The sequence below is a fragment of the Protomyctophum bolini genome (assembly GCF_963924005.1).
Source record: "Protomyctophum bolini genome assembly, chromosome: 7".
NCBI classification, from domain to species: Eukaryota; Metazoa; Chordata; class Actinopteri; order Myctophiformes; family Myctophidae; genus Protomyctophum; species Protomyctophum bolini.
Window position 1 is genome coordinate 34,331,040 of NC_137868.1, and position 17,978 is coordinate 34,349,017.

At 42.5% G+C, this 17,978-nt stretch overlaps 1 protein-coding gene across 6 annotated transcripts in view; it reads right to left on the reverse strand.

The window, feature by feature from the left end:
• Window positions 1–17,978, reverse strand: part of oxr1a (oxidation resistance 1a) — a 159,340-nt gene that overhangs the window by 9,840 nt on the left and 131,522 nt on the right. For 4 of the 6 annotated variants that reach the window (XM_080769114.1, XM_080769113.1, XM_080769115.1 and 1 more), the window contains 7 exons: window positions 16,586–16,738; window positions 15,937–16,121; window positions 14,206–14,918; window positions 11,397–11,556; window positions 6,006–6,168; window positions 2,020–2,100; window positions 144–269 (listed from right to left, as the gene is read on the reverse strand). In XM_080769114.1, the coding sequence (XP_080625240.1) occupies window positions 144–269; window positions 2,020–2,100; window positions 6,006–6,168; window positions 11,397–11,556; window positions 14,206–14,918; window positions 15,937–16,121; window positions 16,586–16,738 (1,581 nt within the window). Of the gene's footprint in view, window positions 1–143; window positions 270–2,019; window positions 2,101–3,615; window positions 3,821–6,005; window positions 6,169–11,396; window positions 11,557–14,205; window positions 14,919–15,936; window positions 16,122–16,585; window positions 16,739–17,978 lie in introns of those variants that run through there. The other 2 variants (XM_080769116.1, XM_080769118.1) reach the window with 2 other exon arrangements.

Sequence of the window (17,978 nt, forward strand, 5' to 3'; positions counted from 1 at the left end):
AAGAAAGGGACAGTCGTACATTACCAGTGCTTACCAGTCACGACATGCAGCCACCAACACATTTTCTGCATTAAGACCTCAATAAAAGAGTGTTAAAAATGTCACATTAGTGTATGTACATGTGGACCAAGATGTGATGATACCTTCTCTATCTGGTCTGCCTCCAGGAGGTCGCTGGGTTCGCTAAGGTTGGGTTTAAATGTCTCGGGTTCCAGCTCCGTCTTGATGGACGTGCCATGTTTGGAGTTCTCTTCCTCCTTGGTGGTGATCTATAAGCACAAACAGTTGTCAGAGGTGCCTGTACAGTAGTGGGGGAAGCGCCGTCATATAAGTTTCGCAGAGAGCATCTACTTACAGTAGGGTAGGCCTCATATGCCCTACAGTCTAATTGTAAAAGGTTACAGCAGCCACGATGAGCAAGCTAGAATCTCAAATCTGGAACTGCCCAAAATCTATCAATTGTAGTATTACAGAACAGAATATAATAGAAGAAGCAGATAACACAACTCCAACTCTAGGCTACTACAAGGAGGAGTATAAATGGAAAGGGTAAACGAAAGCAATCCAATGTAAGGAGAAAAGTATAGAAACTACAGCCAAACCAATATGTCAGTCCCACTAATATATATTTGACTTTTTTTTATGACGTCATCAGTATCAGCAATTGTCCTGATTTTCAACCACATTGGCGTACCTTGAGCATTTTCAAAACCTTTCAAATGTCAAAGCTAGATCTACAAGCACACAAAACATCACATGTACTGTATGTGAGCATGTGTTTTATATTTATTTTTGCCTATTTAGTTTAGCCTACAAGTTAAATCTGTTTTTTAATAAGAACATTTATGGTTTAAGACCCCAAAATGTGGCCGTGGTTCTAACATTTAACATTTTTCCAATAACTTTCATCCAAAAATACTTAAAACACTGTCAGTCGTAGAATTGCACTCCAATGCCAGGAGGATTGGCAGGGCCATAACCGTGGTCACGCTGAGGTCTGGCAGGGGACAATGCAGGGTGAATAGGAAAACCAACCCAATGAATAATTTGGATTCCAGTGTTTGAGATTTCCCCCTGCCAGCGGATTTGTTTGGGTTGTTTATCCTTCTCCCCTACAGGGGCCGATTGTGGATCACTTCACCACTGGTGGCCAGGATGGCTCTCATGTTACGGTCCTCGTTGAAATGAGCCTACCGGCATTGTCTTCATAAAACTATCCTTCACCCAGTCAACGGAGTTTCACTTCCGTCCTCCCACCCACACACCATCCCTCTAATGCCTCCCATCTCTCTCACCAATATCCACTGCTCATTTCCACACCAGAGATCTATCGTCTTTAAGGTAAAGTGAGTGCAGATGAGATAAGCTCAATCTTATCTAGAAAAAGGTGTTTCCCAAGTAAACACTCAAATACTAAGTAGTCAACAAACAATAATGAATGGGAAGTCTAGTCACTCACTGAACACCAGACTGATCAAGTATAGCACTTGCACACCATGGCCGGGGGTCTAAAACAAATAAACAATAATAGCCTGACTAAGCTGCTGTCAGATCCAAACCTCACATCTCCAAAACCTCAAAATTTCTGAGATGACTGAGGCCAAAAAAACAAAATGACAGCTTTGTTTTCAGGTTCTGGTCTTCGGGAATTTTAAATGAGGACCCTGGTGTCATTAACTGTACTTAAGACCATGTAAGATTTCAATTAAAGTAATCGTAACATGGAGTTTAAGGTTTTTATGTGACAGCGCCTGCTGTCCTTCACTACAATGCTTGAAGGCTAAATTATGCTTCCGTGAAATAGAGTCATTCGACACATTGCTCGACCAAAATGATATATTTTCAGCTGGAAAAACTATAGCTGTGAGTCGCATCAACACTTTTCAGTTGTAAAACATAAAGTATTAGAAAAGTCAAAGTCGAGGCATAAATTAGGGCTAAAGGGGAGCGTAAGGGTGGTGGCAGCAGGTTGAGTCACAGCAGAGCATAAAGAGGGGGACAGAGGGCTGGGCAGGGCACCTGGAGCCGTTTGCAGAGCGAGCGAAGATCCTCGCTGTTTAGCGCATCGATCCGACGGTGGTACTCAGCCAGAGACACTACCTGGTAGTACAAAGAAAGGGACAGGAGGAACATAAAACTCTGCCGTTTCTGCTGTTGGCCATGGGGGAGAAAGGTTGGTTGAGCAGCAGAATGAGAGATGCGCACAGGGTGGGGTGGTACATTTGAAATTGGAGTGCACCGATATTAATTTGGGTTAAAGTTAAAGGATAGAGTTAGGGACTGTGCCACGTGTTGTTGGCAGGTGTAATATTTGAACAACGATTAAGCATTTTGCATGTTTGTGTAATCATAATGTTTAACATCACCATCAGTGGATGTTATAATAGACTTGCAAGACGGCAAACCACACTACTAACGACAAAGTGCAACCACACTGGACCATCACAGGTCAATCTTTACACTTGCTTTGCAAGTATACCAGTATAGGGTGTCCTTGATTCAGAGACTACTTAACTGAGAAGTTAGCTCAGATTTATGCCAAAAAATTACAACTCAGGGTGGCATCCTTCAATTTAAACATCCTTCAAACATGCCATAGACTGGCTGTTTATTAAGGCTAGTAGTATGCATCTGGCACTCTGACAGCAATAATAGCTGTCAAAATGCCCTTAACCCACTCCCCGTGTGGTGGTAATACTATAACTGACACAAAACACTGAAAACAGTCATGATGTTCTTAGCCATGTGCATACAGGCCGTCATCAATAGAGCTGCCACTTTCTTTACATCTAGAGAGACAATCTCTCTTCCCACACACACACACACACACACACACACACACACACACACACACACACACACACACACACACAAGCTTTTAATTATTCCACAGTTTAATTAATCTTTGCTTCCCTGGCTGTGGTTGGTGTAAGTAACCTTTCCACAAACAAGCTGCCTCTTTACATCTCTCAATAATGCAGCAGTGAGGGTAAACTATAGTCCTCATGAAAAATGCACCTGCGCCTCACTTCACCCCCAGGCTGAAAGCACTTTATGTGTTGTCCACTGAAAACGAGTAAGCTAGCTAAGTAACCTAATGTTACCTTAGCTAAGCTTCCAATCCCATGTTAAATAGTTTACAGAAGAAAAAGGTTTTCCTTTTAAAAGGATAATTGTTTGGCTGGAAACAAAACAGCATCTGCGTATAACTATGTCATACAGTAGTTGGCTAGTAGAGTCACTTCCTCAGCAGTTATACCAGCTCTACCAGTTCTAAAACTGTTCAGTGGAAATGACATTTAAAAGGTATGTACTATAGCTAGCAGTTGCCCCTTCACAAAACTTCCACAACAGTCTACAAAGCCACAGTCAGGCAAATGCATGATGTCAAAGAGTCTCAGAACAGAGGCAAGACGTCCAGACCTTGGATGCCCAGATGCTGACACAACACTGGCCACTTTGTTCAATCACAAAGCCACAAAACATGAGACCGGCTAACAAGGCTAGTTAGCCAGCAAGCTAACTACTAGCCTGTGTTGCTAACAACACCAAAGCCCCGACTACACAAACGCACCACACCACATCGCACAGCGTTAGAGAGTGATAACAACATACATAGGTATACTTCGGGGTCAGTTGCTTCTCTTGATCCTTCACCCTTCTAGAAAACATCTCTTGCTTTCTGGGTGAGGGCACAGTCGTAAAGTCTCATCACAGATTCTTGAAGTAATTCCAGTATTGCCCCGAGACAAGTTGACACTGGAGTGGACAGATTTGGCCAGCTCATTGACTATTATAGAAACATTTTTCCCCCAGCAGGGTCTCTCTCTCCTCCACTCTCCTCCCTCCTTCGTATGCTTTGAGTGGCAGTGCTGAAGGCCAATGAGCGTACGGGACCAGAGGGAAGCCGGCTCCCTATTGGACGAGAAGCCAAAGGGCTTCTGCGCTGTGATCAGGGGGAGGTTAAAGGCACAGGAACACTGACAGACTACTAGACCAGGGGTAGGCTGTGGCATACTACTAGGCAACCTTAGGCTCGGGACCGGGTGCCAACATTGGCACAGTGGAGGCACACTGGCATAAGTGTATGAGAGAGAAGTATAATCCGTTAAATGAAGTCCACTCACATCTACAAATTACATCCTGCACATAATTGTACATTCATTCAAACTCCTAACTCATGACTGGGGAGGGAGTCTCGGAGATACAGTAGGTGGGTTATTGCTCTGAGTGTAATGATCATTACATCCTGATGTGAAAGAAAATATTTCTAAGGTTGTTGTGTGTATCCTATGGACTATCAAAATCAGCTGGGAATATTTAATTTTTATGTGGTGTCATAATTATATATGGCACACTGACTATCACGAAAATGAAAACATGGCACTTGACTCTAAATCTGACCCGGGGTCCGACCAAGGGTCAAAATCCTTGTGAATTTAATATTTATAATAATAATAATGAGCCCAAATAAAATGAATATGAGACAAAGTCGTCAAGTGAAGCACAACATCTAATGTTTAGGGTCAAAGTAAAGCAGCTGTTGAAGTTATTTAAATGTCAGGGATCATGTAGGCTCCTGTTGGACATTGAGACCCAGGACAAACAAATCACTTGGTTTCCTACATCATTCATTTACATTCAGGCCACGGCTTGCACAGTCTCAAATTATCCTCACAGGGTTTGCCGAAGGCAAGTAAACAAACAAACAAGCCATCTTGTATAAAATACAGCATCCTTCACTTATACAATAAGTTCAGAACTAACTGTTCCTCTTACAAGTTACTTTAACCCAGGGGTTCTCAAACCTTTTTTTATTTTTATTTCAGGGACCCCATAACCTTGAGAGTGTACTGTACATACAGGTCTATTTGGCTACAGACCTACAATTGTCCTGTTCTTTTCCCTCACAAACTCAGTCACTTGCCAGTTATATTAACCTATTAACCTATTAAACTTATTAAAAGTGGCTATGAAGCCACTTTTTAAGCTACTTTGGCATACTGGAAAGGTTATAACTACAATAAAATAAATGCCCAACTACTAGAAAACATACCAGTTTGGTATACAATGCAGTATCTTTCCTTGTCTGCATGTTGAACAATCATGGCCGTCTAGCAAAATATTTTGCCAATGGCTTGACCAATAAAAATAATGCTCACATGACAACACTACAAAACACCCACTCAAGAGGAGACACAAATTACACAAACATGCAAAACACTTTGGCTGTGTCTAGAGTGATAAGGCAGCATTTCCAAGCAAAGGAAACACAAATTTCACAACAATTGTAACACAAAATTGACATAAAATTTGACAATAAAATAAAGAAACATTATGTGAAAAATAAATACTGCGCATTAAATAACTGAAGCGTGTCAACAGTAATCATGAAATTATGATGGAATAAAAGCAAAGATAAGCACAACACAGTTTCAATTCACTTCACATAAAATCACAAAAGCAAATCAAGTGACTATAATTCATCTCTAGACAAGTTCACAATAGGCCTATTCAACATTACACATAGTAATGCACCAAGCCATAACATAAAAACATAAAACATGAGAGACTGGTTTTACAGACAAGAATTCAAATGTCGGTTCCAACAGAGAACTCCATTGACCATATTCACACAGTGGTCATTTTGCTCTTATGCCTGTGATATATAATTGAAAGATTTATTTTTCTCCAGTGGTTCTCAAAGTCGGGTCCCGATTCATAGTTCACTTAACGGACACTTAAGTTCTGTAAATTATCGGGGTACGTGGCCCCATACAAACTTGGGTACTGCCGGGCTCGTGAATCGAACTCGGTGCATGCTATCAGGCATCAAAGCCTATGTGGTACATGTCTTCAAACACTTCAGACCCTCCAAATTGGGGTCCTTGAATAATTTTTTTCCAGAGACATAATCTGGGTCTGTGAAACCAGCTCAAAGACGACAGTGAGTTGCACATACAGAGTCAACAGACAATTTGTATAGTAGTTGAGTGTTGGCCTACCTCCCAGTCCTTGACATTGATATCAGTGATGGGCTCATCAGCTGTCTCCGACTCCTCATTTTTCTTGACAACCTTAAAGCCGGGCTCCCGTCCCTCCCCCCTAGCCCCCTCGCCATACATATCCGGACTCCACTGAATGAAGAACACATACAGGTGCTCTGACCTGGGGAGGGAGACAAAAGGTGAAAGTTCAAAGTTCAATTCCAAAATGCTGTATTATAAAAAAAGAAAGAACAAATCATAAGAAATAGCAGAAAGGTTCATCCAAAATTCTTCCATTACTCCTTACACCCAGTCAGAAATTAGGTCAAAGGGTGGCACTAGAGGAAATTTAGGAAAGGTCATGGGGTCACCAAAATCAGTAGGGTTCATTGCGTAATCTGCCTATATGCTTATGATATATCCTTTCTGCAAATCTGACAATGTGGGCTTCAATTTGCTCAAGAGAAAAGGTCCTGGGGCACTTCAATATTTAGGGTTCATTGGGAATTCCCATGTGTGCCCAGCAAATTCCATGATAATCCAGCCAGCAGTTTGGATGGATGGATCAGCATCACCATTAAAAAAAAATCATAATTCATTATTCTTTTTCACTTTTTGTGCTATAACGCATTTTGCAGGTGTAGAATAATGTGTGGAAAATAACCCCTTTTAAGACAAAACTATCATGATGCATACTGTTCTATGGGAAGAACAGGCAGCAATCAGAGCATGGGAGCGGAACAGGGAGCGGTGTGGGCAGATTGTGAATTAAGTGTGGAGCGTTTTCAAAAGGTCAGAGCGTTTGTCTTCATCTCCTGCTCCCAGTGCCGCCGATACCATGAGTTTGAAGCATGCCCATTCCACAACGCAGATCAGTGTTACACCTAATTCTCACCAGGAGTGTTGACAGTAGTCCACCACTCTAAATTTAAACTAGCAGCTATATATGGGAAATGAATCTACATTGAGCAACTATGTGACCTATTTATAGTCTAAAAAATGGGTTGTTCACAAACGAGCTTCCAGAGATGCATTAATGATTCTTTCCACTTCTCCTCTGTGCTTATCAGCTCTCCTGGTGGGGAACTAGGGGCAGAGCAACTGGTGTGCTGTTCGGACAGCTACTGTATACAAGGCTGCTAGTTTAAAACTTTTATATTCACTATGTGCATTCGGCAGTTTGTTTATGTCAACTGCAATGTGTCAAGCGAATATGTGTCTAGTCCTCCACGACCAGCAAGAGCCCTGGTGCTCAGCGGATCAAAGTGGCCAGCTGTACCAACCCGACAGCAAAGCACACAGTCAGACACAGGCAGGACAAATGCAGGCACTCGAAGCCCGTCTCATTTGTGTGTAAACAATTAATATATTTTAGGCATTAAATGTGCCATCATGCCCAGTATCATTAATTTAACATATCGTTGCTGTCGGGAGGAAACCTCATAATTACATTTTTGAGGGGGTTTTTTTGTGCTATTGAACACCCTTTACGTCTGTGTTTTGTTTCGAAAATATTGAACCAATGGAAAGTAGTAAAAAGGGCTTTGGACAAAACCTCTCAACTCCATTGGACCCTCAAAATGTCTGCTAAAGCAACTAACTCCACCACCTCTCCCCCTCTCATGGAAGTAATTGACAATATATAAAGTTACAACACCAACTTCGATGAGGCTGTATTGCTTTGTTTTAAAAATATAAGGTTTTATTTATTTTCTGAAAAATGGAGTTATGAGGTTTCCTCCCGACAGCAGATATATACAGCTGCTAGCTAGCTAGTTGCGACTGTGGGGTCCAACGAGAGCACTGGTTGCTCCGAGCAGACAAGCCACTCCTCTGCCCAGCAACAGAGCTCCATAGGTGGATAAAAAGAAGTAGAGACGTGCGATCTATCCTCCGGCAGCTTGTTCATAATCTATTTGTTTACAGTATTTTAGTCAGTAAATGTGCATTGTAGTTGCTCAATCTTCATTCATTCAACATCTACAGATACTAGTTAAAAACCTTGACAATTGCAACTTCTATACACCATGCATTTCTGTTGTATGAAGTGGTTCTCGGTGTGTGCCTACTCCATTCCTACTTCAGAGCACAGCATGCTCTGATTAGGGTCAAAGTTCAGCTTTGACGCTACGCTTTCTGCTGTAGAGCGTCCCGGCACTGTGGAAAAGCATCAAGATGCTAGTCTCCATAGACTTTGCACTGACAATCGCTACTCAATCAGAACGTGCCAGCGTCTTGACTCATGACAATGCTGTTGTGAAGTGGGTTTTAGACTTGATCGTCTATATATAATAATGGAATAATTGGACTGATTTCTGTCATTAAAATGTAATCCACAAAGTCTGACTGTTCATTTTGTTTTTTATCACCAGGCAAAGGTTAGGATTTGAAATGTAAGTGTCTGGGTTTTCACTGCCTATCACACACTTGCTTTGCAAGTTCATTATCCTGCATGTAATTCTGAACAGTTTTTGTCCTTCAAAGTCTCTGAATTAGAGTCGTTTGATAGGCTTGGGAAAGGGCACAGTCATAGAGAGAGAAAGAGGTAGAGAGATTAGCCCGCAGGATTTATTGTTATTGCCCATTTTCTAAAGTCAATGCCTACATCTCCAAGTTAAAAATTGCTTTATAATTCATAATGGATCAAACTTGGATGGTGTGTTTTGCGACAGTGTCACTGTCCATGGTGCTTAACCCATTTAGGCCTGACATCGAAAATTTTGAAAATGTCTTCTAAATTCTGACAGTTTTCTGAAATACCTCATGTTTCTGTATCAGTGGTACAATATTTCATGTCAAGGACCCCAAAAATTTAATCTGAAAATATGTAGTTCCAGGAACCCCTCAGAAGCAAAGATTTTAGTTAAAAATGTTCGCTCGGAAAGAATACATTCAAAGATTTGACTGCCGTATTTTCACATTAAAAAAATAGCAGACCTACAAGCTCGTAGCTTGTAGATCTGCTATTTTTCAATAGCTAAAGTATAACACCAAAAGGGGTTCCGTTCAGAATGGGTTAAGCGCTTTGGGTATTTAGAAAAGCGCTATATAAATCTGAGCTATTATTATTATTATTATTAAGGGTGCATAGGGGTAGTGTATAGGTCTGATCTATACATTGTGAATATAGGGTATGTGTTTGTGTCAAAAGAGAACATTATGCTGTGAACATTCTAGATGAGAGGTGAGGAATTGTGGCAGAGAGCTTTTCAATATCATTATAGCTTATATTAGTTATATATGGTTCATTCTGCTCCCTTGCTGCTCTCCCACACAATAGTGAGGACACTTTACACATCATGCGGGTCGCCTGTCATCTAGGTCAGGCCACAGAGAACAGTGTCTGGAGAAAAGTAGGAGAATGTCAGAGGGCGGTATGCCTGAAAACGGTTTGCAATTAGTTTGCTCACACCTTCATTTGCTCCAGAAGCCTAGAAATAATGAAAAATTATTAAATTAATTTTACACATGGATGGTAACAAAAAAACTAAAAACTAAAAACAGGAAGATACCTGACCCAGGCGTTTGCATTTCAAATCCACTGCATAATTAGTTTTGTAGAATTTATCTTTGAACAACCATTGTTCCCACTGCAGTAAACACATTCCATAACCAACGACAAAAGCATGCAGGTAAGCATGCCTGCTATTTCCCCGATTCAAATGTGATTAGCCGTCATGAGACAGGAGGGTGTGTGTTGTTGATGCGTCAACACTTTGTCCAGCTGAAAATACCTTGTTTTTGTCACAAAGTATAAATTAGCCTTAACTTGCCATGTGCAACCTGTACATATACAGAAGGGACACTGTGCAGTTCAAGGACTGGTTAAACAACTGATCAGATTCAGCTTCCTGATTAGCCGCCCTTTCTCTGAAAAGAGGGACAGAGACAGCACTGTGTTGGATCCAGGAACCCATGACTAAGCCTCGTCAAACCAATTCCAGCACAGCCTCAAATAAAACGGCTTTCTCAGAATATTTCATTTTAAGTTTGAACTAAATCCAAATTAAATTTACCTATTGGTGCAATCAGGATTAATTCACTAAAACAACGCATCGAAGTACCATGTTTCCTTGGTTTGAGCCACCTTCAGTGATAAAATAATTATGATACTGATAACCTGCCAACTCAGCATTCAAGTTTAAATCCGAGTTGGTGGTTGGGGGCAGTCGGGCCTATTGATACAATTCATTTAGATAAACAAAAACACAAATTAAAAAAGCGGAGAGAGTTCACATGTTTCTCATTGGGGGGGAAAGGTTGCATACCATTGTTTTAAATGCTCTTCTTGCAATTCTTGTAATTGTACAAGAGTGACACAGAAACGTAGTTAAAATAACCTATGTGCAAGTGACGCATTGCAACGCATTGTGAGCTTGTAGATCTGCTACTTTCACTGTGAAAGTTAATGTGGTTACGTCTGACAGTAAGTTTTATAAATATTTAACCAATGAAACGTATTAATAAGAGCTTGTGACTAAATAATAACTACTTTGGTCCCGGTTATTTTGTCAATTTCTTGACAAGTATAGTTTTGGATCAGCCCGACTGCGACGATGTGCTCTGTGTGCCCAAGAACTGGGCGTCTGCCTGTTTCCCTGCAGAGTCAATGAATAATAAATCACTCTGCTGTGCAATGGTGGTAGCTCAGTAGACATGGACAGAGGCACAGCAAGAGGGAGTCTGACCCAGTGGTGGAGTAGATGTCAGGTGAAGTAGCAATACTACAATGTAGAAATACTCTTTACTGTAGTACAAATCCCATATTGGAAATCTTACTTGATCAAAATATACTTGAAATATAAAATTGGGTGTTTAATGTATGTTTTTGTATTCATCTAAATCTGCAAACGTCCCGAGGTCCAAACGTTCTTCAACTGCAAACTGACGCCATTGCGAACTTATGATGGTGGTCTCAGAACTTGTGCACCGCCAGATGTCCCGACTCTTTGAACTAGCCTGTCCGAACCGGTCATTTGTTCTGACGTCGGAAGGAGCATGTATTGGCCTCAAAGCTGTCAAATAATTGTAGTGGAGTAAAAAGTACAGAATTTGGGTGGTGGTCTGACCAAACAGATCTAACATATTTGAAAAGGTTTGTCCATATACTGCACATGGTTTTTTTGCCCAAAATGGTCCATTTTGGGCGGGAACCCCTTTTGGTGTTTTAAACATTATGTTATAATTTAGCTATTGAAAAATAGCAGATCTACAAGCTCATAGTGGCGCGCTATGAGCTTGTAGATCTGCTACTTTCTGTAGGTCTATTTTCTTGTAGGTCTGCTATTTTTGAAAAATTGTGAAAATATTTATTTCAGAAAACTAGAGGATTTAATGAAACCACTGAAACCATCAAGATATTCAACGCATTTGCCAAAGTCTGGCGGGAGGCTTAAGCAAAGGTCTGACCTCTCCTGTGGCACTGAAAACCAGTACTCATGCTTCTTGCCCCGCTGCGCGTACTGCTGCATGGAGGCGGTGGCATTGGAAATAAAGGTCTTCTTCATGGGTTTCCCCACCCGCAGACACAGGAACTTGTGGGTCCGGTGCTTCCGCCTCTCCACAGGCCCTGCGTAAGAAAACAGAAATACTCATAAGGTAAAACTGAACTGTGTTTGCAGCATGTGAGCTAAAAACACAATAACTGTTTGATACTATTTTTACTTTCATGTAGCAGTAGTGGCTCAGAGCCTCTGCCTGATGACCAAAAGCCTAATTATCTCCGCCGGCCAAGGGGATATTCCCGTTTAGCCTAGTGGTTGAGATGTTGATCTTTCCATGCGGGAGACCCGTGTTAGAATCCCAGGCATTACACATGTACAGCTGAGCTGAGTGACACATTGTAGGAAAGATTTGAGTAAAGGAGATACGAATGCCGATAAACTATCATACAGGTGGACTGCATAAAGGGACATAAAAGGGCCGGTGTTTGCAGCATACGACCAATGGCAAACATGGACAATTCTACCGACAGTAGAGTGTCTAATTTCACAGACAAAACTATAGTGGAAAACTAATATTAGACAAATACAAACATAATCCAGGCTAAAACCAACTTGGTCGCAGCTGCCAAATTCAGCTGGCAAAGAATTGCTAACTGTGTTAATGTGTAACTTGATAGACTTATAATATATCTGCTCCATCATTAGGGCCCAAGTAGATCAGAGCATTCCATGAAATAACAAATAAAATATGAATAGTTTATTTAATTTAGGCTTTCTTTCAGCTGCAACCCCAGTAGTGTAAAACGGTCTTGGTCCTGAAGCTACCCCGCTAAGCCCAAATCCTGCGTCAAGTAGATCTATACACGGTCGAGGCAGATGGCCGCCCACCCTAGAGTCGGGTTCTGCCTGACGTTCCTTCCTAAAGGGGAGTTTTTCGTTACCATTGTCGCAATGTTGCTTGCTCTGGGTGGATCTTTGTTGGTTGTAAAGTGTCTTGAGACAACTTGTTGTGATTTGACACTATAATAAAATTGAATTGAATTGAATTGAATATACATACTGTAGATCTGTCTGTCTGTCTAGTCTAGTATATGCCTAAGATCTCAGCACAATTGAATACCTATGTTTTGGACCGTGTGAAAACAATTTCCACCATGATCAAAACACCAAAAAGGGGACTATCGTTTGTTAGAATGTTGTGCCATCCTCCCAGTAGAGTTCCATTCTGGCAACTTGTAATGGCCCAACACCTTACTAAGAAGACACTGTATGTTGTTGTTTTTCTTTTAAGTTCATTTCATTTTCATCAACGACATACAACTGCAAATTTGGAAATAGTAAATGTAAACCCCATCTTCTTAATAAACGCTCCTCGTGATGTGTTACGTATTTATGTGACCTAATTTTCTTCCTCCCGTTTACTGGTAACTTCAACTGGCATTAGTGATTTTGTAGCAGAAAGAGAGCAGATGACAGACATAAGTGGAATAACAGACCCTAATTGAACGTGCCACAAAGTCTTATGCCCCTGGTACATTATCATAGGAGCATTAGAGGGAAAAGGATCTCATTGTCAGTGACACAACACTGGGAAACATCCTGAGCCTTTGGCTGGACAGCGCTGCATAAAAAGCCACAATGATGGGCACAATATATATTAATCTACTTAGACAACTGTGCTCAGTGGGACAAATTAAATGTTCAAAGTGCATTCATTGGGTATGTAGTGCAGCTTGTTTTTGAAGTTTCTCCCGTTGCCTGTGTGGGCTGAGCTAATGTGTGGAGAATAAAGGGCAGCCCTGCTGAGATGTCCGTGAATATGAACTACTGTTTCAGCACAGCTCTCTGTGGGATAATGATGAAGAGGAGTTCAGATCTAGCTCTCTTTCTCATTGTGGGAAGAGGGGTATTTTCTAGCACACAGTGTGTGCAAGTACAAGCCATTATGTGGAAGTCAATGTCATACAAACATTGACTTTTTCATCGGATAAGACAGATATCGCAGCAACCATACCGACATTTAGACTTTTTTCCTCAGATAAGAAGACAGATAGCAATTGAACTTAAACACAGCATGGCAACAAACAGTTGCAGGAATTCTGTATTTACTGAAATACACATGAGAACGAAAAACCCCACATCTGGAGGGAAGGCTGTAAAATATAAACAGTTAACTGTTTGAATGCTCCCTCAGAAGGGGTTTTTGATGTCGGCTCTAATCGCCACTATGCTTCCCCCTCAGGCGTTAGGTATGTATTTGTGTTGTTGTGTTTGATGGGCTTTGGCTTATCGCCTGGAGGAGAGCATGTGGCCCAGACCACAAGTGGCCAAGATCAAAGAGCTTGTATAAGAGGCCCATAATGCCCAGCTCGCACCGCTAAGGTGATAATAACAGTCAGAATGTGATTTCCTCTCCTTTTTTCATTCCAATTACTAGGGCTGAGGTGCGTAGTTGCAACATAAAGGTTATCGTGACCTAACAGGAGACAGTTCATTCAAGAAGCAGTCGGAGAGGCTAAACTTTGCTTTGAATACGTGGTTGAGCCGCAGAGCTGAAAGATGCTATTCCAGACCCTCACTTATCCTGCAGGTCGTATGTTTTCCAGCCAAATTGTTTTGAAAGGGGATAAGAGATGTCAAGTTTTCCTGAGTGTTACTGCCAAAAAAGGAGACCCTAAATGACAAAAAAGAACATATATAGTCAACTTTTTAAACATGCACACTGACTGCTTCTCTGAGTTGACATAGATGTACGGAGACGGGCATGTGTCTACCTTCTGCGGAGCTCTGCATGCCCTCCTTCTGCACCTCCTCTACATTCTCCTTTTGCTCCTCGGCTTGTTGCATAGTGTCTGTTTTTGACTCTTCTGTCTCCTCCTTGGCGGCCCCTTCTGGGCTGGCTGAGACCGAGGGGTCTGTGGCACCAGGGGTGGCTGAGCTTTGGGACCCTGGGCAAGAGGCGCTACTGCTGGGGCCCTGAGTGTGGCTAGTACTGCTGCTGCTGCTGCTGCTGCTGCTGCTGCTGGTGGTGGTGGGTGTGCTTGGTGGCTTCTCTACACTGTGCTGCTTAGACCCCATTGGAGACTGACTCTGGTTATCACTGGCAGTGTTGGGTGGATTGTCCTTCGCTGTGGCAGAGGCGTTCACTGTGTCAGGCTCCTCTGGCTGGCTAACTGACCCACGTGCACTGCCCGAGGCGCTCGACAGGGCCTGGGGCCGGGTGCCGGAGGCTTCGACCTGGGTGACTGTCTGTACGGACTCTGTGGAGGCGCCGGAGGACTTGTCCAGTCGGAGATCCTCCGTGCTCGCCTGCTCTTCTTCCCGGATGGGTGAGAGCTCTGTCTCGGTGAACACGTCTTCAGAGACAGAGCCTTCGGTGCTGCGCGGGGCTGTGCTGCCACCGTCGTTGGCCCCCACGTCCCTCAGGCGCTGCTCTGCCTCCCTCTGCTGCGAGGGATGTCTCTCAGCTGGAAGAGGCTCCAGGTCACTGTAAACAACAGCAGGGAGAGAGAACAAGTGCAATTATGGCATATGAATTATCAATGTTTGCATGATATAATGATTGATTTCCAAATGTCTTATTATGCACAATGGCAGCTCCAGCACTCTAGTTAGCACTCAAGTTACGAGTTAAGAAATGGGAAGATGTATTGGTTTACTTTCGATTTGTCACACCTGAACGTCGCAAATGACGTCATGTGCAGACAGACAGGCGAGGCAAAATGCCTGAAAAGGAGCAAACTATGGGTTCAAAAAAGGATTCCCAGCCGACAGTCGAGCATGTCTCTAACGACACCCACTCACTGGTACACTGCTGTGAAACAGGCACTTGTTGTTCAGATGAGAGTGAGAAACGGAGGATGAGAAAGAGAGCTAGAAAGAGAGAGCGAGAGAGAGAGAGAGAGAGAGAGAGAGAGAGAGCACGAGAGAGAGAGAGCACGAGAGAGAGAGAGAGAGAGAGAGAGAGAGAGAGAGAGAGAGAGAGAGAGAGAGAGAGAGAGAAGAGAAAGAGCCTGGAACACAGCTGAAATAAAACAGCTGAACTGCCAATAAACGTTTGCTATCAAGATAATGGCTCCGTGGGCAACACTCAAATGCAATGCCAAAGTGGATCTCTGGGAGGCAGCATCAGAGGCTTTAAGTGTACAGTTATTTATGCATAAAAAGACTATGGGTGAGATGTTGGAACATAGGAGGGTGAAAGCTTAATTCATTAACCTCAGCATGAATGCCACTTCCTTAAATTTTTGGGTGGAAATAATAATTCAAACTGCTTTGGCTGCTGATGGCATCTCAGTCAGGCTTGGGAACAGGAGCAAATGGCTAGAGGTGCATTTCCGGTAATTAAACTGAGACATAACCTTTAAGTACAGAGTTTGATGTTGTCTTAGTTCAATAATTGCAGAGTCACATATTCTGCATTCTTGCTGACTGCTGCTCCCCCACACCAAGAGGAACTGCTTTACACCTGAATGAATAATACCATTGGGGCCATTCTTTCTTACTCTGGCAAGCTGCCTCTGATCTTGGAGTCGGTGATCTCCTTGCAGATGGCAGCGGACTGGACCTCTTCCAGAGGACACATGATGCCGTACTCCTCACAGCCGTGGGCCTGCACCAGGGGGTCCATCCTGTGAGGGTCGAACATGATGTTGTTGGGTGTCACTAGCAGAACACCGCTCACAGCACCCTGAGAGAGAAGGAAGGAAGGAAGGAAGGAAGGAAGGCCGGGAAAGTAGAGAGTGAGATAAGGACAGAAAGCTGAAGAAGTACAGGCAAAGGAATGATTCAACTGACACAGCCTACTGATGTTACGACGAGATGTTCTATGCAACCCAAAACATATGAATCAAGGAACATTAGGACTTACAAAACTAAAACAACTAGAGGCTACATTCAACATCCATTTGAGTGATTCCTGACTACATCAAAGAGAGGTTATTGACTATAGCAGCACTGACCACAACAATGTTTTCATTTGGAGCCAATGACACTAAATCAACTGTGGCTCAATACCATGGAGCAGTGTTGTCTAAGAGTCAGACAGCAGGCTACATGGGCACATGCACTGTACACGCAATGTGTATGCATGCACGCACTCACGTGCACACTCGGGCGCACACGCACAAACACACACCCATGATAATGGCTCACCTTGCCGTCTGTGATGTACTTGCAGTTGATCTTGAGGAACTTCTCTGTAAGGGCCTCTTCCTCCTCGGAGGTGGATGACACCACTCTGGACTGGCGCAGGGCCGAGAACACTGGAGGATGAGCAGCTTCTGGTCTGGACGGTCCATCTGAGTCCTGCAGAAGTCAAGAACAGAGCAAGAGAAGAACAAAGCCTTTGCATTAGTGTACTGCTAGAGTGACTTTACTAGCGACCGCAGTGGAGACATTTTGATGATCGGCTGCCTCTAAGCCAATGGGAGACTTGCCCATAAAACCCATACTCTGATACGTCGCAACGTGAATCCGTATTGGCTGCATACTCTGAACGCTGCAACGTGAATCCGTATTGGCTGCATACTCTGAACGCTGCAACGTGAATCCGTATTGGCTGCATACTCTGAATGCTGCAACGTGAATCCGTATTGGCTGCATACTCTGATACGCTGCGACGTGAATCCATATTGGCTGCATTCTTTGAATGCTGCAACGTGAAGCCGTAAGCTGAGGCAGAGGCTGCGGCACACAAAGTGATTATTCATATTGATTATTCTTTCATAAACGAGAGCTTGCTGCAGCTGGTAATTATGACCGAGTCATTTTTGTTTAAACCTTTTAGTCCGACATAAGTCCAGTTTTGTGAGGAATGAATGGGGAGATAAAAATGGGTGGGGGATTTGTCTGTCGAGTGGCAAACTGTATGCAAATCCTGATTTCTTTCTCTTTAACATGATTCTTTAATGTTTGAGTTTTCTCCCTGCTTTCCCTGTCCCTCCTCCATTTTCTTTGTCTTAATTCCTTTCTGAAAAAAACAACAAAATGATGGAGGTTGCGCAAAACTAACTTCTTTACAACTGTAAACCAGTTAAGTGACAATAATGTTGTATTTTATAGAGTAACTGCGAAAATTGAGAAATGAGATGTGCTGTATCACTGATAACTCATAACTGTATCACATACTACAGTACAGTGAAAGTAGAGAATCCAAATGTTGGTTCAGTTGATGAAAAACAGGCTCCCTTCATCAAACCAATGTGTAAATCTGTAATTATGGACTCTACAAACAAATATCTTCTGCACTAGGGGACAATCAGGTCAAAAGAGGCACGTGGGAAGAGAAATGGGTTGTCGAATTTCAAGCTTAAATGAACGTGCATCCTCCGTTTAGATTAATCATGGTAATTAGGTGAAACATATTCTTATGAAACTGAAGCATTAATCATTATGTTCTTTCACAACTTGATGCCCGGTTAGCATTATTTAAATAGAGTCTGACATGTTCCATAAGAATTTCAGAGACAAGCGCATATTATTTTCCCCTTCACACTTTGTTATTGAGGCTGTACTGTAAGATGTGTGTTTGTTGTCTTTATTTATA